The following is a 26040-nucleotide window of genomic DNA, read 5'->3' as shown; positions in this document are numbered from 1 at the left end:
ACTGAGAGCAGTGCAATAGTCAGACAAAGAGAGAAAGAAAGCAAATAAAAAGAAGGAGGAGAAAAAATAAGATTTGTTTTCTCTTACAAGAGGAAACCGTCATCAGTGGAGGCTCAGATCACGATTAGCAGACGAACTGAGTGAAACTGATGTCACTGTAGTGCTAGGAATGCATTTTTAGATGGAGGAAGGAGTTACATTTAAAAAAAATAAATAAAACTGCTCATATCCTTACATAAATAAATGGCTTAAGTTCATCATAGATCCATTGCTCTGTGATATAATTAAGCATATATCTCCCGATGGATTATTAAATCAAATCCCAATGTCAAACAACCAGAGACCAGAGGAGTCATGAGCAGCAGCTAATCTTTACTCAGAGATGTTTAGCAGCTTGACTGCTGCTGGGCTGTACGCAGCTGCCTGCAAAAGTTGTTGTTCCTTTGATGCTACTTCTACGCTGATCCACAGAGCTTTGCAGAAGCGTGGTAGACTAAGGCGCTCTGATGTCATCAAACTCAAATACATTTTTCTTTGAGCAGTCCCCAAGTTGCTGTGTTTGATGTGGCTCTTCTAGATGGAGGAAAATGACTTGATTTTTAATATGTTTGGAGGTGTTTATCAGCAAATTAGCATATGATTATGCTGAGAGGTGTGGTGTGGAAGAAAAGGAGTCAGTCAACCTTGGATGCACAGCAACAAAGCTGGTCTATTATGTCTGGTTCAACACAGCAGATTTCAGAAATGGCAGCCATCCCATCAGCTCTCCTGCTACATCTAGCAGTCCACCCATAAACTGATTAAACCCCGCCTTCTCAATTTACACCAGCCAATCACGTCAGCCTTCCAGAGTGGTGGTGAGGGAAATTAGAAAATTGATTTATTTCAATAACACACAGTGTATACACTAACCATGAATTATCAATAATAAAATATTAGGCAGATATTTTATGCATGCAAATGCACAAATTATATAACATTGTATTCTTTAAAGTACTTTAAGCTTTAGCCAGTCAAACTCCAGCTCTTATCACTGCTGTTTCTATGAAAGGGCTGGGTGTGATCGGTGGGCCTCTTCTTTAGCAGGATCCAAAGATGGCTGCCACAAAACACACACCCACAAGGTAACAAACATTTCAGCCACACACACACAAAAGATTAAATTACACTCTAGAACTAAAGTTAGAGAAAAAAAAAACATTGCCTCTTAACAATCAAAAATTTAATTAATGTCAGTAATTCAATTTTGAAAAGTGAAACTCGTGTATCGTAAAGACTCATTTCACATCAGGAGGCATTTTTCATTTGTTAATTTTAAAGAGCATACAACTTCAGCACATCTGCATTGCTGGCTCTGGTTTTTCTTGTCTTCCTTTTAACAATACTCCATAGATTATCTATCGGGTTTAGGTCAGGAAAGGTTAAAGACCAGTCACGCACAGTGGGTATTGATAGTCTGGCAGCGAGGACAAGTGCCGAGCCATGGTGTAAAAAGGAAATCCACTTCTCTATGGAGCTTGTGGGCTAAATGAGACACAAAACACTTTACGTAACCTAGAAAATGAGTCCATTCAATATAGACTTGTTAAAACACGGTGGACCAACATCAGCAGATGGCATGACTCTCAAAATTGTATGTTTTCTTTTACTATACATTTTCTTTATACTACACTTTCCATTTTCATACTTATTTCCAACTTCTTTAGCAATAAGCTTTTTACTGTGAAGGGCTGTCAACAGCAGTCAGTTGTCTTTGATGACTGCGTCAGTCATTATATGTCATTTCTGTATTAAAAATCCTTCTCGTTATTGGTTCTATGTATAATTTACATATTCATATAAACTCCTTTTGGAGTTTTCATTAGTTGTAGGCAATTATTAAAAATAACAGTTAAAACCTATCACACTTAATGTCATAAATATATATGATTATATGAGCTTTACTGCTTAGGTTAAATTACTGGTATTAGTTCTATTTTCAATAAAACTCTCATTTACTGAGAAGTCCTGACCTGTACATGCAGCACAATGACTGCAGCAACTATTTGCAAATGCTCAGCTCGCAACATTAAGAATGCAGAGAATGTCTTCTTCCTGCAAAACGAGGCACTTTTCTGGAAGCACCAGAGGCATGTTTGAAGGGGAAAGCAAACATGAACCACGGCTGAGTGAAAGGTTGATGTTTTCCTTTCCTTCCTTTGCATTCATAAGCACCACGCAGGACAGCCTCAGCTTTTCCTGGGCTTCATCTCAAATGCGGTTATTGATTCCTTCGCTGCACAGAGTAGCCAGCTCTCAGAAGCATGTTCCAGATCACTCGTTTCTGTAATGACAGGATGTTCGTGGTGTTTTGTGACAGGACAAAAATGAATCCCTTTAGGTGAATGACTGTCACTTTCTAAGATAATAAAGGCTCTTGTTTGTCGAAAATAAATAAAAAAAGTTGCACATTGCTGTGCTCACTGAATAGTTTGCACTTATCAGCACAGAGCGACAACTAGTCATGTACTCTGATTAATTATTTTCAAATGATGTCATCGGACAAAATATTAAAGTTAAACAAATTCTGGCATTTTAAAGACTAAAATAAATAGACTACAAATACATACAAAATAAATTCAGACAGAAGAAACGCTTTTTCAAATAACTTTTTTTTTTTTCATATTAACTATATACACAAAATTAACACTTGACATGTACACAGGCTGCATGTGTACATGTTAGAACATTGCCTGAATGCATGGGCCCGGCCCGCCGTACTCTCTGGCACTGGTCCTGTTCTTCAGGAACCGTTGATCGCTTCTCAGGATAAAGAACTTCTTCAGAAATGTGACTGTGGACGCTGACGTTTCCGTTGTGGATATCTGTTGCTTGCCGAAGCTTGTTTACGACTCAGATGGTATTTTAGGCTTGAATAGTTTCGGTGATATGTGTACTCTTTGTTGCACATCTTACACACTATCATAGTATTTTCCAGCAAAAAAAAAAAAAAAATCACCACCAGTGGGCCAAGAGAGGAGGCTTTGTCGTCCATAAATGTTGTTTGCAGATGCTAATTGTACATCAAAGTTGTATCCCAGAAACAGAAGAAAAAAAAATTATATATATATATATATATTGCTGCTGAAAAAAAGATAAACTGCATCTGTAGGCTGAAAACCTCACCAGAATGTTATACATCACCTTGAGGTAGCAAAGTAGATTTCGCCATTTTGCAGCACAAGTGTTTCTGACAAGTTCTTTGTCAGATTTTGGCAAAAAAAAAAAAAAAAAGCTTTATGCTTTGATTCCTGTTTTTAAAGGGCTGCAGGCTCAGGCACCTCTCTCCCATGTTATGTTTGTATGTTGTTCTTTGGACAGGTTTTGGTGAAATGTGAATTTCCCTCTAGGATTAATAAAGTACATTCAATTCAGTACTTGTATTTCTATCCATATTGGGACTTTGTTTTGGCTTTCATTCCTTTCAGTAACTGGATTTATGCCTAACCCAGACATTATCCCTAGTCACGATTAGTATATTCAAAATCCTAATACACAGTTTACCTCTAAACATAACCCCTGAGCCTAAACAAGGGCGAACGCCATTATAACTACTTTAGACATTAGTCTCTAAAGAAAAATGGGTCTCCATAAGACATACTGGTCTTCAGGAGGTTAGTAAATATACCAGAAACGGTCCTAAATACACCAGCTAGACATTACAGAGGATTCTACGTGAGTAAAAGTGCTACAGCTTAGAGTTACTTTCTAGTTCCCTAGAACTTTCTGTTAAAGCTGTGTCACTGTGTTGTTTATGACTGCTGCATGCATGTGAGGGAGTAACCCCCTCATAAGCGGGGAGTTATGTATGCACAGCTGCTCTGAACGGATTAACATAATGATGTCGGTGAGTCTGCTGGACCGGAACGCTCACAAAAGACTCTGGAAGCTGCGTTGAAATTAAAGGAAGTAATTTACAATTCTTGGTCTAAGGCCTGTACGCAGAAGACTGATCCTACTGATCCATTTATGAAATAAAATGTTATTGAATGAATAACTGGCCGTATTTTTTTGACTTTTTGTACAAAAAAACAACAGGTACCAGGTTGAAAAATTACACATCAATATAAGAATATTTAGAAGAGCAATCTTTCTAGCAAATTACATAAGAAGTTGATCTGTGATTGCAGTTTTAACATCGCAAGAAAACATTGAAGTGTTAAAGATCTGTATTTTCCCTTTAATTCAGTTCAACTCAGTTCACTGTATTGACTTTGCACTAATTATACAGAAACTGAGCAGCAGAACAATTAGCTTGACTTGGAATGAATCGTATACAGATAAATGGGCAGGAAATCTGGATGACCGATCTGATTTACATCAGATTGTTTCTTTTCAAGTGCAAAAATAAAAAGCTAGAGAAACATCATCCGACACCGTCATGTTGTTAGCTTACCTCCACTGACGCAGATGGCAGAAACTATTATGAGAGTCTGAAGATAATGTCTGTAAAGGCTTCTTTGACCATGCCAGAGTAAAATATGCTTGAAGATTTATGTTTACTTTTATTTCCTTCAGACTGACTGCAAATCGTCTTGCTCTAAAGAAGTTTTTTTTTTTTTTTTCATATTTTCCTGTGCTTAGCGATCTCCAAATGATTTTTGGCAGTAAAGAACGAGCTCTCCTTGTGGTATTAAAGTGGAACATGGGGGAAGAAAAAAAAAAAAAGTGAGGCCATATGAATCATAAGTGCAGCCTAGCAATATAAGCAGTTCAGAAGATATTAATCATGCAGCTGTCGGGGTCGGTAGTGTTCCTGCCCTTCAGTGTACTGCTGCATTAATGAGGCTGTGTTCCTGCAGCGCTTAAGCCTGTTTTCCTGTAATAGCATACCTTTTTTCAAAGTGGAAATTCTCTCTGAACATTTGCTACTGAAACATACACATTTTTTACCTTTATCAATATGTATGTGTCTTTGCAGATATGCTTCTGGATGACTTTCTACTCACATACCCAGTGTTCATGTCAACCAGCGATTTATGCCAAGCTCTTCTGGGACAATATCCTTGCCTGGAGGCATTTCTGCAGAAGCATTGCAATCATTTATTCCTAATAACACATAAATTCAATTTACAGACAGAAAAATGGGTGTTAAAGAAAAGCATTAGAGCTTCAGCTTCCACTCACCATTGAATCGTCTCATTGAATGTACGGAAATCTGATCCTTAACCAGTATGCACCTATTGCAACAAGTGGCACAAAATTAAGGAGGACCTGAAAGAGGCTCTGGAGAGGAAACAGAAAGTCCTGCACCTGGTGTGGCACTGGATGTCTCTCTGCAAGGAGTTCCTGAGAGAGGACGAACATGTCAAAATCTTCCTCAAGGTAGGAAATATCTGTGGAAATGAGTGGAACGTGAGATGAGATGTGGAATGATGACGGACAGCTTTGCTTCCAGAGTTTGTACCGTTGCGTGTTCGATGATCTTTATGAGCACCCAGCCCTGGAGAAGGACGTGATAGAGTTGCAGAAATTTTACCACCTAAGACGCAGACAGTAAGTAACTGTATCTGGATTTTTTTTTTTTAGTTTTTGTTATTTTCATCTGTACAACATCCAGTAGGAATGACACGTTGGTGGTCTAAGAGGAACTTTTGAACACAAAGACAGAGTTCTTCTCTCCAGGCCTCCCTTTTTAGCTTTTCATCAATGACTCCATTCAGGAATTGTAAAGTAATTTCTGTGCTCGGCGGTTTTATTCTCGGAGATTTAAAGGTCATTTTGCTCTTTATCTGGAATGTAAGAAAGAGAGGGAATTCTGGTTTTAAGCAATAACGACAAGCTGCTAGAAGTGGTTCTCACATCACATAAGAGAAAAGTATTGCTATAAATAGGCAGCAGAAATAATGCAATGCATACATCATATCTCCACATCACTGCCAAAAAAACACAAAAAAACAAATATGGCTCAAACACACAAGTTGTTTGACCTCACAACTTTTGAGAGGTGAAAGTACTGTTCAAGGCACGTAACTTACAGCATTTTCTTTCTCAAGAAGAAAGAAAATAGTGTTCGCAAGTGTCCAATCACATCAGAACGTTTCTCTTTAGCGCAGTGAGAGTCCCTCAGGCCTCAAAACAGAGAATGTTGAAGAAAAGAAGATGTGTTGTGGAACTCCAGCAAACAACTACAGAGTCCAGTGTGAGAGTCAGACATCTTGCTGTTGGACAGGAAAGGTCAGCCTGAAGGCTGAAAAACTTTAATCATGGCAGACTAACAGGAACAGACGCTGCTCTTAGCAGGGGTCTGACATAAAAGGCTACAGGTCTGTGGCCGATTAAAATATGCCGGATTTATTCATTTATGACACTGCCATATAAAATGTTACTCATAGGAGTGATGTGCCTTTGAATTCTGCTGTGTTCCACTTGCCATCGATTGGAGACCAAACAGTGCAGATAATAATCAGTTGATTTCAGTTATTAACTTAGCTTTTATCCAATATCACACCCCCATGCCCCCAAAAAATCCTGCATCATAGAAGCTCATGTCAAAGAGTGCACACATACATGATAATATATATTGTCAAAATATCAATAAAAGGTTTGATAGTCCTTTTTCATGTTAGTTCACCAACTTGATACATGTCAAAATCTTTAAAGATGTCCTAAGAGAAGTTGGAAATGTAAAATGTGAATGCATCGGATGTGATTCTGATGAACTAATGTATGTGGTCATGGTTGATGTGTTGAGAAGGCATGAAAAACTAGAACGCCAAAGTGATGTTTCGTTGCATCATTTTAGTGTTTGTCTTGAATCAAAAATGAACAAAAATTGTTATTTTGGTTTCTAAACAAACCCTGATTAAGGAGACTTATTGCCCCGCCCATTTCCCTCTGTCCCATACGAACAAAGCATGTGATAAATTAAAAAAAAAAATCATCACGCAGTTGAACTATCTGGAGTTTTTCTGCTGGGAACATCGGCTTGCGTGTAGTTCAGTCTTTTTCCGTTGGTGCTGGTATCATTCTCAGCCTGCCTTTTTTGATGTATCCTACAACTCCCACCCCATCATATTGCTAGACTGTGTGTGTGGGTGTTACCCACTGACATAATCTTGTATTTATGGGCTTTTCACAATCAGTCCTGTCTCAGATGGGGACAAGCTTGGCTGATCCCACTGCTGTGGCAATCTGCTGCTGTGTGAAAAGGTGTCATTTTTTATTTATTTATTTTTTTATAGACTGAGGCCCCTTCCTCCCAACCTGCCTCCTGATCAGCTTCCATCTGGACTTTATGTGCAAATTGAACTTCAAGTCATATGATTCGGAAGCCTCGCAGTGAGAACAAAACCCAATTTGTGCTTGGCATTCTGTATCCTCATGTGACATGTGAAGTCACAGATATCCACAGTGACTCTGCTCTTTTTGTAAGGCGGGGTCTGTTTAGATGTGACTGAGGGAATCGGGTTTTTCATTAGCACAGGGCTACTGCCGCTAGCCCCCGAGGAGGGATCCCTCAGGACCGGTTCTGTGCCAACACGCCTATTGGGATGCAAAACTCGTGAAAGCTGAGCGATGAACACAGGCACGGGGCTATATATCATGCATATATCATGCCGACCAGAACTAACCGATGAGAATAGGATGATGAAATGAAGAGATCACTTTGGAATGTCTAAAATCTGCTAAGCACTTTAATCTCTACTTGACACCGAGTGCCAGTAATGGACTGAATGCTGCAGAGAATGTAGTGGATAAATATATATTTAGCCCGTTTACCCTGATTATAGACTTTGTAGGGTTTAGTTGTCATTAGTATATCAGTGAGTCTTTTTGTGGCTATGAGTATGAAGGCTGGTGCATTTCACTTTTTCTCTTCGGTTTCTTTTTTTTTTTTTTGTAGCACTGTGGATGATGATTCGCCTCACACAAATGTAAGTGAGAATTTCCTGTTTTATATCTTTAAAAGAGAAACGTTGTCATGAAAAACAGAACTTTGTGTGTGCCCTACACCATATCTGGGGTGAAGGCCATAATGACGAGTATTTTTTCGTTTCGTTGCTCAAACTAAAATTCTTAACATGCGTTATAATCAATGGACTTTCCCTTATTTTGCTCTTTAGGGTAGAGCTCTTTCCCACCAACTGAGCTTGAAAGAGAATGGGCTCAGATCCAGAATCACACAGAGAGAGAACAAGGAAGGTAAGTCCTGCAAGGTGACGTTTCTTGGACATTCCTCCCATCATTACGCCATTTTCAAAATGAATGAAAGGAAACGTTAAACTGGGAGCTTGAAACAATAGGGTTCTTTCCAAGGAATGAATGACATGTTTGGAAATGCAAATTCCTGACTTACCATGTTTTCCACGTTTGGATCGGTTTTTACTTGAGTGTTGATTTGTAGATTAGATCTTTAATAACTAAAGGAAGTTCTGATGGTCTGAACAGGCAGAGGATGGTGGACAGGCAGAAACCTTTCACATACAAAATGAAACTCGCAAAAAATCACCAGTGGTAGCAGCACAAAAAATCTTATTTGGTCTTGAAGACCAGGCCAGCAGTCTTAATTCAGTGTAATTGGAACATTTTTAATAAATTTATATTATGCATATTAGTAGATTTATATATGCATAAATGTATTATACATATATTTATGCATTTTACGTACATACATTTTTTTACGTACTTTTTTAACGTAAAAACTACGTAAAAGATGTACGAGTACAACAATGCTACCTCAAAGGATTTTAATGAGCTGCAATGCTAACGGCCTAAGAAAAACTTAGCAGCCTGCTAGTTAGCTTATTACATAGCAAAAAATCTAATCGCCCGCAGATATTTCCAGAACTAATTAAAGTAAACAAATTCAGTAGACAGTTACTTCTTTTCTCATATGTTAACATAAACTCTCATTTTGACGTGTAAGCTGCTACTTACAGGCATTGCTTCGAAGAACTCGACCTGGAATGCGGCGTTCATAATAGACACGTCTGTTCATCTGCTCCACCACTAGCAAAACAAACGTACTGACTAAATAACATAAAAGTAAAGCAGTTTCCTAAAAATCCAACAGATGGCAGCAAAGCTTCATGCAAAATCAAACACCCACAGTTTTACAGGACAGTCAGTGTTATTAATCTCAACTCATGAATTGAGTTACTGAAAGAAAAAAAAAATCAATCAGTAATATTCAAACTTATTAAAAATGGCTACATCTTCTTTTCCAGTTCTCTGCCGCGTGTACGTCACGATGGACTCGTATCTTAGTGCGAAGGTCCACTGTGAGGTGGTTGCTCAGGAGCTGTTGCAGGCAGTGGCAGAAAGGATGGATGTTCCTGCATCTGAACTGATACTTGTGGCCATTACTTATCCTGGAGGTAAACACCACTCTGATCCCTTGCAGCACACAACCGTCACAGATGACTCATGTTGCTACACATCTCACCTAACGAGTAACTCCTTAGAGCAAAAAATGAAGCTTTCTAGAATTCTTCTATATTATGAATAATCTTTATACGCTGTAGTTTAAAGTCTCCGACCATACAGGTACAATAAAAGACAATTAACTTGTTTTCACTAATTTCATTTTATGATCAGTTATTGAGCCCATCTATGGTGGATAATAAGCCGAGTTAATTGCATGCCTGGTTCAAACCGTTGCAGGCCAGCATCTGTTTTCCGTGGCAGAAGTAACTGGTTTCCTTGGAGCAGAGGCTGACACTGAGTCTTATCTCTGAGCACTGATTGATGCTTGCAGGCTACCCGACTCATTTTTAATGGCATTCTGCTGTTTGTGATGCGTTTTCCTCTTTGCAGGTAGACTCCTCCTGCAGCCTCAGGACAGAGTTTTCTCCAATTCTTTACAGCCAGTGGGGAGGCTTCATGTGTGCAGGAAGGACCTCGGTGAAGTCCTGGTAGGAACGGCGTTGTAATTTGTGACTTTGATGGGGCTCAGGAGCAGATTTAGTGGGAAAAAGTTTTGTCCAAGATAAGGAGTGAGGAGATTGTTTTACATTACAGAAATGTAAAAAAAAATACAAAATAAAGATGAAAAATTCTAATGAACAGAAGTGCTTAAAAACATTCCTTAAATGAAAAAAATAATAAGTGAAGTGACCAATTTATTGGAATTTCAAATTATATGTGGATCACATTGCACCCTAAGCTTTAGGAAGTCTGTCCTAAAATCACATAAATTCAAATCAGTTTATTCGTATAGATGCAAGCTGAGCCTTTTCTCTCATTCTTTTGAGACATTGATCCAAATGATCACAAAAGACAGTGCAATGTAAAACAACCATCAAAGAAGACATGTAAATAAGAAGGAACACTGTAGAGCAAAACACCACAAAATTTTTAAACATAATCATATATGAACCAGGAAAATAAAACTTGCAAATTGACTCAACCAACCCTTAAGAAAACCTCAATAAGATCCACAGCCGAAGACAAAAATTTAACTGCAAAACATTCCAATTGGTCATGTTAGTTTTTAATATGATAAATAAGAGGCATCCATTTCTATCATAATCTGTCAGGTGGCAAACCCCATCATTGGTAGGATGTGGAAAAAAAAAAATTAATTGCCAAATCATTATCTCAATTTGGAAAGTTTATGTAAATCAAATTACTGACTGATTAGTCTGTTGTTTAATTCTACAAAAAAAAAATGCTTTCATGATTAAAACCTAATTATCTTAGCAAATGGAAATAAATTCACATCAAATCTTCCTTCAGTAAAATCTGACTCCTTGTGTCTAAAATGGGTTGTTAAAATGTTTTCGCCTGAATATTGGTGTCTTCCAGAAAAAAAAAAAGTTTTAAAAGGACTTTGGCAAAAAACAAAACAAAAAAAAAAAACACCTTATAGGCCTTTGTGTTTTTCCTCTACAGAACCCATTTACAGATAACTCAGAGTTGCAACAGAGGACGGCTCGCATGCTGACTTTAAATACATGGGATGTGGCTGTTGCACTCACCAACTTTGACTGGACAATTTTCAACTCGATGCACGAGGTTGGCCTCTATTTGCATCCTTAAGCGCAAATAGTTACCTCTGGATGTGTCACCTTTCTTTTTGTCATAGCTTATCACAGCTTGGTTAAAGTCTTTTTTTTTTCTTTTCTTTTTGTCTTACAGCAGGAACTGATCTACTTCACCTTCAACCGCCATGTTTGCAGTAGCTACACGATGCCATTAGAGATGCTGCTGCAGCAATGCAACGAAGTCCAGCTGTGGGTCNCCCTCTCTCCAGCCACAGAGTGACGAGGCAGTCCGCTTGTGTGTGAGGGAGCGGGGCCACGATGTGCTCGTTCTCCGTCGAGTGTTGTCAGAGCAGCCAGCGCACGCTGCGTGGTCGAGGGGAGGAGGAGGGAGGGAAGAGGCGAGGACCAGGAGGTAAGCCTCTCCACTCCCTCCTTCCTCCCTCTCTCAGTTTCTCTCTCTCTCTCTCAGCTCTCCTTCTCTCATCAGCCTCCTCCTCTGGCTCTGTCGCTCACACACTCACTCAGGCGTGCCCACATCTCAGCTCTCCACTCAAATGACTACATTAAACAGATATAAATGAGCAGCATGGGGCTGTGAGACGGCCTTTCCCAGTCATAGAGGGGGATCCCTCGGCGTGAACACGCCAGGGTGGATGCATGAAGGTGTCACGCGGCAGTAAGCGCAGCCGGGGTGAGGGCACGGCAACTCTTCAGGGATGGGATCTCGTCCTCAGCCCCTGAACCTGCAGAAGGACGGCGGGCTGCTGCTGCTGCACGCAGCCCTGGTGGAGCAGGAGGAGGACGAGGAGGACGGGGAGGAGAGCAGCAGCACCGGCACCAGCCGGGCAGAGCCGCAGACGATGCCCACCTTTGACGTCCCCTACTTTCGTTACATAGACGATGAGGGAACAGAGGGGGAGGAGGAATGGAGCAGCAGCAGATCTCTGTCCTCCATCGGCAGGGACTCCTCCGCTGACTCTGTTGTGTCTGACAGGTACGCGGTGGTGTCGGGGACCCCCGAGAAGATCCTGGAGCATCTGCTGGGTGACATGACGCTGGATGATGACCGAGGGACCACGCAGGGGAAAGAGTCAGGTCAGCATCCTTACTTTAACTCTTTGCCTTTTAAACTTACTTTGTCGTGATAGGGTATGAAAAAGCATTTTGATATCTACCGCTATCTATCACTAGCTGTTAAATGTATGAAAAAAGGACTAAAAAAATGAAATGAAAAGAAGTTTCTTTTACCCCTTCTGGTCTCCATAATGAGCCGGTGCTGCAGTTCGTCTCCAGGCGATATCATCGGTTGATTATGAGTGTCTAAATGTTCAGCCTGTTTTTTTTTGTTTTTTTTTTTAAAGCTTGTCACTTGAGTTTTCTGCAAGCTAGATCCAACTCACTGAAGAAATAGCTTGTCAACTATGGTGCAACACATTATATTCAGCTTTCCTGTTTGCTTGGCCTTTTTGATGCAAATTGTTAAGAAAAAAAATCTATATTTTTTTTAGAAATAAGCTACTGTACCTCCGGTGAGATCACAAAAGGCATAAGGGAACTAATGACAGCAAATTTAAGTTTTCTCTTAGTATTTCTACTCTTTAGTACCACAACTCTTGATGAAGCACACAAGGTTGAACCTCAATACTCAAACTGAAAACTTAGTTGCATGTCACAATGGTTACTGAAACCAACTGATTAGATACATTACGCCTCCTGTGACGTCATTGACCCCCCCAAAAAAATCCCCACAGCGAACAATTAATTTTTCTTTTGGCTTCAGAGCATTTTTTTCCTCCTACTTTGCGTTTTTGGAAATCTTACAATCCAGATTCCGCTAACCAGCTATGTTTTTACTGTCAGTTCACTTTCGTTGTTGGGAGGGAAAAAAAATAGCACATGATTAAATCTTTAAACCAGTGAGAAATATGCAACGCTTCCTCATATCTTTTGAGCGTGGCTGCAGTGGACCGCGCCACATGAACTCCAGCCCCGCAGCAGCGACAAATCAACACATTTCCTCTCATCCCAGCAGGTACATGATAATGTGACACTGTTGCCAAGGCAGAGGAGACCCTCTGTTGCTGAAGCTGAAGACGTTTGCTCAACGAGAGACGATGACTGAGAGCAGTGCAATAGTCAGACAAAGAGAGAAAGAAAGCAAATAAAAAGAAGGAGGAGAAAAAATAAGATTTGTTTTCTCTTACAAGAGGAAACCGTCATCAGTGGAGGCTCAGATCACGATTAGCAGACGAACTGAGTGAAACTGATGTCACTGTAGTGCTAGGAATGCATTTTTAGATGGAGGAAGGAGTTACATTTAAAAAAAATAAATAAAACTGCTCATATCCTTACATAAATAAATGGCTTAAGTTCATCATAGATCCATTGCTCTGTGATATAATTAAGCATATATCTCCCGATGGATTATTAAATCAAATCCCAATGTCAAACAACCAGAGACCAGAGGAGTCATGAGCAGCAGCTAATCTTTACTCAGAGATGTTTAGCAGCTTGACTGCTGCTGGGCTGTACGCAGCTGCCTGCAAAAGTTGTTGTTCCTTTGATGCTACTTCTACGCTGATCCACAGAGCTTTGCAGAAGCGTGGTAGACTAAGGCGCTCTGATGTCATCAAACTCAAATACATTTTTCTTTGAGCAGTCCCCAAGTTGCTGTGTTTGATATGGCTCTTCTAGATGGAGGAAAATGACTTGATTTTGAATATGTTTGGAGGTGTTTATCAGTAAATTAGCATATGAATATGCTGAGAGGTGTGGTGTGGAAGAAAAGGAGTCAGTCAACCTTGGCTGCACAGCAACAAAGCTGGTCTATTATGTCTGGTTCAACACAGCAGATTTCAGAAATGGCAGCCATCCCATCAGCTCTCCTGCTACATCTAGCAGTCCACCCATAAACTGATTAAACCCCGCCTTCTCAATTTACACCAGCCAATCACGTCAGCCTTCCAGAGTGGTGGTGAGGGAAATTAGAAAATTGATTTATTTCAATAACACACAGTGTATACACTAACCATGAATTATCAATAATAAAATATTAGGCAGATATTTTATGCATGCAAATGCACAAATTATATAACATTGTATTCTTTAAAGTACTTTAAGCTTTAGCCAGTCAAACTCCAGCTCTTATCACTGCTGTTTCTATGAAAGGGCTGGGTGTGATCGGTGGGCCTCTTCTTTAGCAGGATCCAAAGATGGCTGCCACAAAACACACACCCACAAGGTAACAAACATTTCAGCCACACACACACAAAAGATTAAATTACACTCTAGAACTAAAGTTAGAGAAAAAAAAAACATTGCCTCTTAACAATCAAAAATTTAATTAATGTCAGTAATTCAATTTTGAAAAGTGAAACTCGTGTATCGTAAAGACTCATTTCACATCAGGAGGCATTTTTCATTTGTTAATTTTAAAGAGCATACAACTTCAGCACATCTGCATTGCTGGCTCTGGTTTTTCTTGTCTTCCTTTTAACAATACTCCATAGATTATCTATCGGGTTTAGGTCAGGAAAGGTTAAAGACCAGTCACGCACAGTGGGTATTGATAGTCTGGCAGCGAGGACAAGTGCCGAGCCATGGTGTAAAAAGGAAATCCACTTCTCTATGGAGCTTGTGGGCTAAATGAGACACAAAACACTTTACGTAACCTAGAAAATGAGTCCATTCAATATAGACTTGTTAAAACACGGTGGACCAACATCAGCAGATGGCATGACTCTCAAAATTGTATGTTTTCTTTTACTATACATTTTCTTTATACTACACTTTCCATTTTCATACTTATTTCCAACTTCTTTAGCAATAAGCTTTTTACTGTGAAGGGCTGTCAACAGCAGTCAGTTGTCTTTGATGACTGCGTCAGTCATTATATGTCATTTCTGTATTAAAAATCCTTCTCGTTATTGGTTCTATGTATAATTTACATATTCATATAAACTCCTTTTGGAGTTTTCATTAGTTGTAGGCAATTATTAAAAATAACAGTTAAAACCTATCACACTTAATGTCATAAATATATATGATTATATGAGCTTTACTGCTTAGGTTAAATTACTGGTATTAGTTCTATTTTCAATAAAACTCTCATTTACTGAGAAGTCCTGACCTGTACATGCAGCACAATGACTGCAGCAACTATTTGCAAATGCTCAGCTCGCAACATTAAGAATGCAGAGAATGTCTTCTTCCTGCAAAACGAGGCACTTTTCTGGAAGCACCAGAGGCATGTTTGAAGGGGAAAGCAAACATGAACCACGGCTGAGTGAAAGGTTGATGTTTTCCTTTCCTTCCTTTGCATTCATAAGCACCACGCAGGACAGCCTCAGCTTTTCCTGGGCTTCATCTCAAATGCGGTTATTGATTCCTTCGCTGCACAGAGTAGCCAGCTCTCAGAAGCATGTTCCAGATCACTCGTTTCTGTAATGACAGGATGTTCGTGGTGTTTTGTGACAGGACAAAAATGAATCCCTTTAGGTGAATGACTGTCACTTTCTAAGATAATAAAGGCTCTTGTTTGTCGAAAATAAATAAAAAAAGTTGCACATTGCTGTGCTCACTGAATAGTTTGCACTTATCAGCACAGAGCGACAACTAGTCATGTACTCTGATTAATTATTTTCAAATGATGTCATCGGACAAAATATTAAAGTTAAACAAATTCTGGCATTTTAAAGACTAAAATAAATAGACTACAAATACATACAAAATAAATTCAGACAGAAGAAACGCTTTTTCAAATAACTTTTTTTTTTTTCATATTAACTATATACACAAAATTAACACTTGACATGTACACAGGCTGCATGTGTACATGTTAGAACATTGCCTGAATGCATGGGCCCGGCCCGCCGTACTCTCTGGCACTGGTCCTGTTCTTCAGGAACCGTTGATCGCTTCTCAGGATAAAGAACTTCTTCAGAAATGTGACTGTGGACGCTGACGTTTCCGTTGTGGATATCTGTTGCTTGCCGAAGCTTGTTTACGACTCAGATGGTATTTTAGGCTTGAATAGTTTCGGTGATATGTGTACTCTTTGTTGCACATCTTACACACTATCATAGTATTTTCCAGCAAAAAAAAAAAAAAAATCACCACCAGTGGGCCAAGAGAGGAGGCTTTGTCGTCCATAAATGTTGTTTGCAGATGCTAATTGTACATCAAAGTTGTATCCCAGAAACAGAAGAAAAAAAAATTATATATATATATATATATTGCTGCTGAAAAAAAGATAAACTGCATCTGTAGGCTGAAAACCTCACCAGAATGTTATACATCACCTTGAGGTAGCAAAGTAGATTTCGCCATTTTGCAGCACAAGTGTTTCTGACAAGTTCTTTGTCAGATTTTGGCAAAAAAAAAAAAAAAAAGCTTTATGCTTTGATTCCTGTTTTTAAAGGGCTGCAGGCTCAGGCACCTCTCTCCCATGTTATGTTTGTATGTTGTTCTTTGGACAGGTTTTGGTGAAATGTGAATTTCCCTCTAGGATTAATAAAGTACATTCAATTCAGTACTTGTATTTCTATCCATATTGGGACTTTGTTTTGGCTTTCATTCCTTTCAGTAACTGGATTTATGCCTAACCCAGACATTATCCCTAGTCACGATTAGTATATTCAAAATCCTAATACACAGTTTACCTCTAAACATAACCCCTGAGCCTAAACAAGGGCGAACGCCATTATAACTACTTTAGACATTAGTCTCTAAAGAAAAATGGGTCTCCATAAGACATACTGGTCTTCAGGAGGTTAGTAAATATACCAGAAACGGTCCTAAATACACCAGCTAGACATTACAGAGGATTCTACGTGAGTAAAAGTGCTACAGCTTAGAGTTACTTTCTAGTTCCCTAGAACTTTCTGTTAAAGCTGTGTCACTGTGTTGTTTATGACTGCTGCATGCATGTGAGGGAGTAACCCCCTCATAAGCGGGGAGTTATGTATGCACAGCTGCTCTGAACGGATTAACATAATGATGTCGGTGAGTCTGCTGGACCGGAACGCTCACAAAAGACTCTGGAAGCTGCGTTGAAATTAAAGGAAGTAATTTACAATTCTTGGTCTAAGGCCTGTACGCAGAAGACTGATCCTACTGATCCATTTATGAAATAAAATGTTATTGAATGAATAACTGGCCGTATTTTTTTGACTTTTTGTACAAAAAAACAACAGGTACCAGGTTGAAAAATTACACATCAATATAAGAATATTTAGAAGAGCAATCTTTCTAGCAAATTACATAAGAAGTTGATCTGTGATTGCAGTTTTAACATCGCAAGAAAACATTGAAGTGTTAAAGATCTGTATTTTCCCTTTAATTCAGTTCAACTCAGTTCACTGTATTGACTTTGCACTAATTATACAGAAACTGAGCAGCAGAACAATTAGCTTGACTTGGAATGAATCGTATACAGATAAATGGGCAGGAAATCTGGATGACCGATCTGATTTACATCAGATTGTTTCTTTTCAAGTGCAAAAATAAAAAGCTAGAGAAACATCATCCGACACCGTCATGTTGTTAGCTTACCTCCACTGACGCAGATGGCAGAAACTATTATGAGAGTCTGAAGATAATGTCTGTAAAGGCTTCTTTGACCATGCCAGAGTAAAATATGCTTGAAGATTTATGTTTACTTTTATTTCCTTCAGACTGACTGCAAATCGTCTTGCTCTAAAGAAGTTTTTTTTTTTTTTTTCATATTTTCCTGTGCTTAGCGATCTCCAAATGATTTTTGGCAGTAAAGAACGAGCTCTCCTTGTGGTATTAAAGTGGAACATGGGGGAAGAAAAAAAAAAAAAGTGAGGCCATATGAATCATAAGTGCAGCCTAGCAATATAAGCAGTTCAGAAGATATTAATCATGCAGCTGTCGGGGTCGGTAGTGTTCCTGCCCTTCAGTGTACTGCTGCATTAATGAGGCTGTGTTCCTGCAGCGCTTAAGCCTGTTTTCCTGTAATAGCATACCTTTTTTCAAAGTGGAAATTCTCTCTGAACATTTGCTACTGAAACATACACATTTTTTACCTTTATCAATATGTATGTGTCTTTGCAGATATGCTTCTGGATGACTTTCTACTCACATACCCAGTGTTCATGTCAACCAGCGATTTATGCCAAGCTCTTCTGGGACAATATCCTTGCCTGGAGGCATTTCTGCAGAAGCATTGCAATCATTTATTCCTAATAACACATAAATTCAATTTACAGACAGAAAAATGGGTGTTAAAGAAAAGCATTAGAGCTTCAGCTTCCACTCACCATTGAATCGTCTCATTGAATGTACGGAAATCTGATCCTTAACCAGTATGCACCTATTGCAACAAGTGGCACAAAATTAAGGAGGACCTGAAAGAGGCTCTGGAGAGGAAACAGAAAGTCCTGCACCTGGTGTGGCACTGGATGTCTCTCTGCAAGGAGTTCCTGAGAGAGGACGAACATGTCAAAATCTTCCTCAAGGTAGGAAATATCTGTGGAAATGAGTGGAACGTGAGATGAGATGTGGAATGATGACGGACAGCTTTGCTTCCAGAGTTTGTACCGTTGCGTGTTCGATGATCTTTATGAGCACCCAGCCCTGGAGAAGGACGTGATAGAGTTGCAGAAATTTTACCACCTAAGACGCAGACAGTAAGTAACTGTATCTGGATTTTTTTTTTTTAGTTTTTGTTATTTTCATCTGTACAACATCCAGTAGGAATGACACGTTGGTGGTCTAAGAGGAACTTTTGAACACAAAGACAGAGTTCTTCTCTCCAGGCCTCCCTTTTTAGCTTTTCATCAATGACTCCATTCAGGAATTGTAAAGTAATTTCTGTGCTCGGCGGTTTTATTCTCGGAGATTTAAAGGTCATTTTGCTCTTTATCTGGAATGTAAGAAAGAGAGGGAATTCTGGTTTTAAGCAATAACGACAAGCTGCTAGAAGTGGTTCTCACATCACATAAGAGAAAAGTATTGCTATAAATAGGCAGCAGAAATAATGCAATGCATACATCATATCTCCACATCACTGCCAAAAAAACACAAAAAAACAAATATGGCTCAAACACACAAGTTGTTTGACCTCACAACTTTTGAGAGGTGAAAGTACTGTTCAAGGCACGTAACTTACAGCATTTTCTTTCTCAAGAAGAAAGAAAATAGTGTTCGCAAGTGTCCAATCACATCAGAACGTTTCTCTTTAGCGCAGTGAGAGTCCCTCAGGCCTCAAAACAGAGAATGTTGAAGAAAAGAAGATGTGTTGTGGAACTCCAGCAAACAACTACAGAGTCCAGTGTGAGAGTCAGACATCTTGCTGTTGGACAGGAAAGGTCAGCCTGAAGGCTGAAAAACTTTAATCATGGCAGACTAACAGGAACAGACGCTGCTCTTAGCAGGGGTCTGACATAAAAGGCTACAGGTCTGTGGCCGATTAAAATATGCCGGATTTATTCATTTATGACACTGCCATATAAAATGTTACTCATAGGAGTGATGTGCCTTTGAATTCTGCTGTGTTCCACTTGCCATCGATTGGAGACCAAACAGTGCAGATAATAATCAGTTGATTTCAGTTATTAACTTAGCTTTTATCCAATATCACACCCCCATGCCCCCAAAAAATCCTGCATCATAGAAGCTCATGTCAAAGAGTGCACACATACATGATAATATATATTGTCAAAATATCAATAAAAGGTTTGATAGTCCTTTTTCATGTTAGTTCACCAACTTGATACATGTCAAAATCTTTAAAGATGTCCTAAGAGAAGTTGGAAATGTAAAATGTGAATGCATCGGATGTGATTCTGATGAACTAATGTATGTGGTCATGGTTGATGTGTTGAGAAGGCATGAAAAACTAGAACGCCAAAGTGATGTTTCGTTGCATCATTTTAGTGTTTGTCTTGAATCAAAAATGAACAAAAATTGTTATTTTGGTTTCTAAACAAACCCTGATTAAGGAGACTTATTGCCCCGCCCATTTCCCTCTGTCCCATACGAACAAAGCATGTGATAAATTAAAAAAAAAAATCATCACGCAGTTGAACTATCTGGAGTTTTTCTGCTGGGAACATCGGCTTGCGTGTAGTTCAGTCTTTTTCCGTTGGTGCTGGTATCATTCTCAGCCTGCCTTTTTTGATGTATCCTACAACTCCCACCCCATCATATTGCTAGACTGTGTGTGTGGGTGTTACCCACTGACATAATCTTGTATTTATGGGCTTTTCACAATCAGTCCTGTCTCAGATGGGGACAAGCTTGGCTGATCCCACTGCTGTGGCAATCTGCTGCTGTGTGAAAAGGTGTCATTTTTTATTTATTTATTTTTTTATAGACTGAGGCCCCTTCCTCCCAACCTGCCTCCTGATCAGCTTCCATCTGGACTTTATGTGCAAATTGAACTTCAAGTCATATGATTCGGAAGCCTCGCAGTGAGAACAAAACCCAATTTGTGCTTGGCATTCTGTATCCTCATGTGACATGTGAAGTCACAGATATCCACAGTGACTCTGCTCTTTTTGTAAGGCGGGGTCTGTTTAGATGTGACTGAGGGAATCGGGTTTTTCATTAGCACAGGGCTACTGCCGCTAGCCCCCGAGGAGGGATCCCTCAGGACCGGTTCTGTGCCAACACGCCTATTGGGATGCAAAACTCGTGAAAGCTGAGCGATGAACACAGGCACGGGGCTATATATCATGCATATATCATGCCGACCAGAACTAACCGATGAGAATAGGATGATGAAATGAAGAGATCACTTTGGAATGTCTAAAATCTGCTAAGCACTTTAATCTCTACTTGACACCGAGTGCCAGTAATGGACTGAATGCTGCAGAGAATGTAGTGGATAAATATATATTTAGCCCGTTTACCCTGATTATAGACTTTGTAGGGTTTAGTTGTCATTAGTATATCAGTGAGTCTTTTTGTGGCTATGAGTATGAAGGCTGGTGCATTTCACTTTTTCTCTTCGGTTTCTTTTTTTTTTTTTTGTAGCACTGTGGATGATGATTCGCCTCACACAAATGTAAGTGAGAATTTCCTGTTTTATATCTTTAAAAGAGAAACGTTGTCATGAAAAACAGAACTTTGTGTGTGCCCTACACCATATCTGGGGTGAAGGCCATAATGACGAGTATTTTTTCGTTTCGTTGCTCAAACTAAAATTCTTAACATGCGTTATAATCAATGGACTTTCCCTTATTTTGCTCTTTAGGGTAGAGCTCTTTCCCACCAACTGAGCTTGAAAGAGAATGGGCTCAGATCCAGAATCACACAGAGAGAGAACAAGGAAGGTAAGTCCTGCAAGGTGACGTTTCTTGGACATTCCTCCCATCATTACGCCATTTTCAAAATGAATGAAAGGAAACGTTAAACTGGGAGCTTGAAACAATAGGGTTCTTTCCAAGGAATGAATGACATGTTTGGAAATGCAAATTCCTGACTTACCATGTTTTCCACGTTTGGATCGGTTTTTACTTGAGTGTTGATTTGTAGATTAGATCTTTAATAACTAAAGGAAGTTCTGATGGTCTGAACAGGCAGAGGATGGTGGACAGGCAGAAACCTTTCACATACAAAATGAAACTCGCAAAAAATCACCAGTGGTAGCAGCACAAAAAATCTTATTTGGTCTTGAAGACCAGGCCAGCAGTCTTAATTCAGTGTAATTGGAACATTTTTAATAAATTTATATTATGCATATTAGTAGATTTATATATGCATAAATGTATTATACATATATTTATGCATTTTACGTACATACATTTTTTTACGTACTTTTTTAACGTAAAAACTACGTAAAAGATGTACGAGTACAACAATGCTACCTCAAAGGATTTTAATGAGCTGCAATGCTAACGGCCTAAGAAAAACTTAGCAGCCTGCTAGTTAGCTTATTACATAGCAAAAAATCTAATCGCCCGCAGATATTTCCAGAACTAATTAAAGTAAACAAATTCAGTAGACAGTTACTTCTTTTCTCATATGTTAACATAAACTCTCATTTTGACGTGTAAGCTGCTACTTACAGGCATTGCTTCGAAGAACTCGACCTGGAATATAGTGTTATCTGCTCTACCACTAGCAAAACAAACGTACTGACTAAATAACATAAAAGTAAAGCAGTTTCCTAAAAACCCAACAGATGGCAGCAAAGCTTCATGCAAAATCAAACACCCACAGTTTTACAGGACAGTCAGTGTTATTAATCTCAACTCATGAATTGAGTTACTGAAAGAAAAAAAAAATCAATTAGTAATATTCAAACTTATTAAAAATGGCTACATCTTCTTTTCCAGTTCTCTGCCGCGTGTACATCACGATGGACTCGTATCTTAGTGCGAAGGTCCACTGTGAGGTGGTTGCTCAGGAGCTGTTGCAGGCAGTGGCAGAAAGGATGGATGTTCCTGCATCTGAACTGATACTTGTGGCCATTACTTATCCTGGAGGTAAACACCACTCTGATCCCTTGCAGCACACAACCGTCACAGATGACTCATGTTGCTACACATCTCACCTAACGAGTAACTCCTTAGAGCAAAAAATGAAGCTTTCTAGAATTCTTCTATATTATGAATAATATTTATACGCTGTAGTTTAAAGTCTCCGACCATACAGGTACAATAAAAGACAATTAACTTGTTTTCACTAATTTCATTTTATGATCAGTTATTGAGCCCATCTATGGTGGATAATAAGCCGAGTTAATTGCATGCCTGGTTCAAACCGTTGCAGGCCAGCATCTGTTTTCCGTGGCAGAAGTAACTGGTTTCCTTGGAGCAGAGGCTGACACTGAGTCTTATCTCTGAGCACTGATTGATGCTTGCAGGCTACCTGACTCATTTTTAATGGCATTCTGCTGTTTGTGATGCGTTTTCCTCTTTGCAGGTAGACTCCTCCTGCAGCCTCAGGACAGAGTTTTCTCCAATTCTTTACGGCCAGTGGGGAGGCTTCATGTGTGCAGGAAGGACCTCGGTGAAGTCCTGGTAGGAACGGCGTTGTAATTTGTGACTTTGATGGGGCTCAGGAGCAGATTTAGTGGGAGAGAGTTTTGTCCAAGATAAGGAGTGAGGAGATTGTTTTACATTACAGAAATGTAAAAAAAAATACAAAATAAAGATGAAAAATTCTAATGAACAGAAGTGCTTAAAAACATTCCTTAAATGAAAAAAATAATAAGTGAAGTGACCAATTTATTGGAATTTCAAATTATATGTGGATCACATTGCACCCTAAGCTTTAGGAAGTCTGTCCTAAAATCACATAAATTCAAATCAGTTTATTCATATAGATGCAAGCTGAGCCTTTTCTCTCATTCTTTTGAGACATTGATCCAAATGATCACAAAAGACAGTGCAATGTAAAACAACCATCAAAGAAGACATGTAAATAAGAAGGAACACTGTAGAGCAAAACACCACAACATTTTTAAACATAATCATATATGAACCAGGAAAATAAAACTTGCAAATTGACTCAACCAACCCTTAAGAAAACCTCAATAAGATCCACAGCCGAAGACAAAAATTTAACTGCAAAACATTCCAATTGGTCATGTTAGTTTTTAATATGATAAATAAGAGGCATCCATTTCTATCACAATCTGTCAGGTGGCAAACCCCATCATTGGTAGGATGTGGAAAAAAAAAAATTAATTGCCAAATCATTATCTCAATTTGGAAAGTTTATGTAAATCAAATTACTGACTGATTAGTCTGTTGTTTAATTCTACAAAAAAAAAATGCTTTCATGATTAAAACCTAATTATCTTAGCAAATGGAAATAAATTCACATCAAATCTTCCTTCAGTAAAATCTGACTCCTTGTGTCTAAAATGGGTTGTTAAAATGTTTTCGCCTGAATATTGGTGTCTTCCAGAAAAAAAAAAAGTTTTAAAAGGACTTTGGCAAAAAACAAAACAAAAAAAAAAAACACCTTATAGGCCTTTGTGTTTTTCCTCTACAGAACCCATTTACAGATAACTCAGAGTTGCAACAGAGGACGGCTCGCATGCTGACTTTAAATACATGGGATGTGGCTGTTGCACTCACCAACTTTGACTGGACAATTTTCAACTCGATGCACGAGGTTGGCCTCTATTTGCATCCTTAAGCGCAAATAGTTACCTCTGGATGTGTCACCTTTCTTTTTGTCATAGCTTATCACAGCTTGGTTAAAGTCTTTTTTTTTTCTTTTCTTTTTGTCTTACAGCAGGAACTGATCTACTTCACCTTCAACCGCCATGTTTGCAGTAGCTACACGATGCCATTAGAGATGCTGCTGCAGCAATGCAACGAAGTCCAGCTGTGGGTCATGACTGAGGTGCTGCTGTGTCCAACGCTCTGCAAAAGGGTCCAGCTCATCAAGAAGTTCATCAAGATTGCTGCTCAGTTAGTCACTTTTCACACACACAAAAAAAAAAAAAAAAAAAAATTTACCGATTGCCTTTTAATACTACTGTGCTGAAATGGAAGCCTTGATTTGATTGAGAATCCAACGCCCTCTTGTGGAAAACGACTAACTTGCACTCAGTTTAATTCTTTTGAAATTAAAACCCTTAAAATTCTGTTTTTGTTTTTGTTTTTTTTTGTGTGTGTGTGTGTGTTTATTTTTTCTAGCTGTAAAGCACAGAGGAACCTCAACAGCTTCTTTGCCATTATTATGGGCCTGAATGCTGGTGCTGTAAGCCGCCTCAGTCAGACGTGGGAGGTTAGATTTCCTCTTTTCCTTCCGACATTAATTTATTATTATTATTTGCAGCAGCAGTTGAACTATCTGGAAGAAAAAAAAATGTAATAACTAATGTTTCTGTCCCTGCAGAAAATTCCTGGTAAATTTAAGAAGCTGTTTTCCGAGCTGGAGACGGTCACCGTAAGTCTACTCAGTTATATTGCCTCTCACTGCTGAAAGCAGAGCGTTGATGTGAATCCATGCTGCACCAGGGGATACAAGTAGCTAAAAACAAACACGTTTTACTTCGCTAAAGAATGTCAGGTTTATGTGATCATTAGCTTCGAATCCTTCCAGAATTCACTTCCAACAATCTCTACATGCAACAGACACACGCATCCTTCCATGGAGAGTTTCATTCATTTTGAACATTTCTTCACAGGATCCCTCACTGAACCACAAGGCATACAGGGACTCCTTCAAGAAGATGAAGTCCCCCAAGATCCCGTTTCTTCCTTTACTCTTGAAAGGTGTGTTCCTTACTCTTCTGCTTCAGGAGCCCAAAAACTTGACAAACATTGGGGGTAAAAAAAAAGGCAGTTGTCACAATCATCGGGTGATTCCACTTTTACACCCACATTTTTCACTAAATGTAAATCTTTTCCCTTTTAGACATCACATTCATTCATGAAGGCAACAAAACATTTCACGATAATCTGGTCAATTTTGAGAAGTTGGTAAGTTTGTGTGTGTCTTTTTTCTTCTGGACAGGAAACATACAGAATGGAAAATGTTTTAATCAAAGTCTTTATCTGTATCCTCCAGCACATGATAGCAGACATGGCGAGACTCATCCGAGAGTGTCAGCAAGACCACGTGGGTCAGTATTCAGATCGTTTGTCATGCATGATGTGATGTTTTAATAATCATAATGAGACCTGTGAGATCTAAATTGTCATTGTTTTTTTTTTATATATACCACCTATCACTGAATTTTATATACAAGACATTCATTGTTAAGACAAAAACTGGGAGAATTGATGTTAAAAGAAATAAAATAAAAATCTGACTTAGCATTTGAGCTGCCGATCACTCAGAGATGATTAAAAATTAAATATCTGATTCCAACTTCTGTCCTACTCCAACCTCTGGCCGATGGATCTACAAGGCGTTTGTAGCTTCAATGAGACGTGGTGACAGAATGTTTGAGAACCATTTATCTAAAGCAGTGTTTCCTCAAGTCGCACTGTCCTGCATGTTTTAGACGTTTTCCTGCTTCAGCAAACCTGATTTCAATTGATGGCCGAGTAACAGGCTTTTACTGAATTGCAGACATCTGAATCGGATGTGTTAAAGCAGGGAATCATCTATTAACATGGAGAGGAGTGTGCTTTTA

At 39.0% G+C, this 26040-nt stretch overlaps 2 protein-coding genes across 4 annotated transcripts in view; one reads left to right on the top strand and one right to left on the bottom strand.

Annotated features, from left to right (window-relative positions):
• The window catches only part of LOC103150401 (rap guanine nucleotide exchange factor 5-like), a 36364-nt gene that overhangs the window by 6602 nt on the left and 3722 nt on the right, over window positions 1-26040 (top strand). Inside the window, exons 4-18 of one of the 3 annotated variants that reach the window (XM_016680681.1) lie at window positions 4961-5039; window positions 5220-5364; window positions 5438-5535; window positions 7886-7916; window positions 8106-8184; window positions 9210-9359; window positions 9799-9896; window positions 10876-10998; window positions 11122-11220; window positions 24285-24364; window positions 24593-24683; window positions 24795-24845; window positions 25087-25174; window positions 25317-25381; window positions 25470-25524. In XM_016680681.1, coding sequence (XP_016536167.1) covers window positions 4961-5039; window positions 5220-5364; window positions 5438-5535; window positions 7886-7916; window positions 8106-8184; window positions 9210-9359; window positions 9799-9896; window positions 10876-10998; window positions 11122-11220; window positions 24285-24364; window positions 24593-24683; window positions 24795-24845; window positions 25087-25174; window positions 25317-25381; window positions 25470-25524 — 1332 coding nt within the window. Of the gene's footprint in view, window positions 1-4960; window positions 5040-5219; window positions 5365-5437; window positions 5536-7885; window positions 7917-8105; window positions 8185-9209; window positions 9360-9798; window positions 9897-10875; window positions 10999-11121; window positions 11224-11414; window positions 12063-18044; window positions 18124-18303; window positions 18449-18521; window positions 18620-20969; window positions 21001-21189; window positions 21269-22273; window positions 22424-22862; window positions 22961-23939; window positions 24063-24185; window positions 24365-24592; window positions 24684-24794; window positions 24846-25086; window positions 25175-25316; window positions 25382-25469; window positions 25525-26040 lie in introns of those variants that run through there. The other 2 variants (XM_007570001.2, XM_007570002.2) reach the window with 2 other exon arrangements.
• The window catches only part of si:dkey-233k19.3 (dynein heavy chain 11, axonemal), a 51043-nt gene continuing 49737 nt past the window's right edge, over window positions 24735-26040 (bottom strand). Inside the window, exon 83 of the transcript XR_001664484.1 lies at window positions 24735-24745. The gene's annotated coding sequence lies outside the window, so the exon portion shown is untranslated. The remainder of the gene's footprint in view (window positions 24746-26040) is intronic.

This window comes from Poecilia formosa, unplaced genomic scaffold (genome assembly GCF_000485575.1).
Source record: "Poecilia formosa unplaced genomic scaffold, Poecilia_formosa-5.1.2 Scaffold253, whole genome shotgun sequence".
NCBI lineage: Eukaryota > Metazoa > Chordata > Actinopteri > Cyprinodontiformes > Poeciliidae > Poecilia > Poecilia formosa.
The sequence above is the reverse complement of the archived record's forward strand: the minus strand, read 5'-3'. Positions and strand labels throughout refer to the sequence as shown.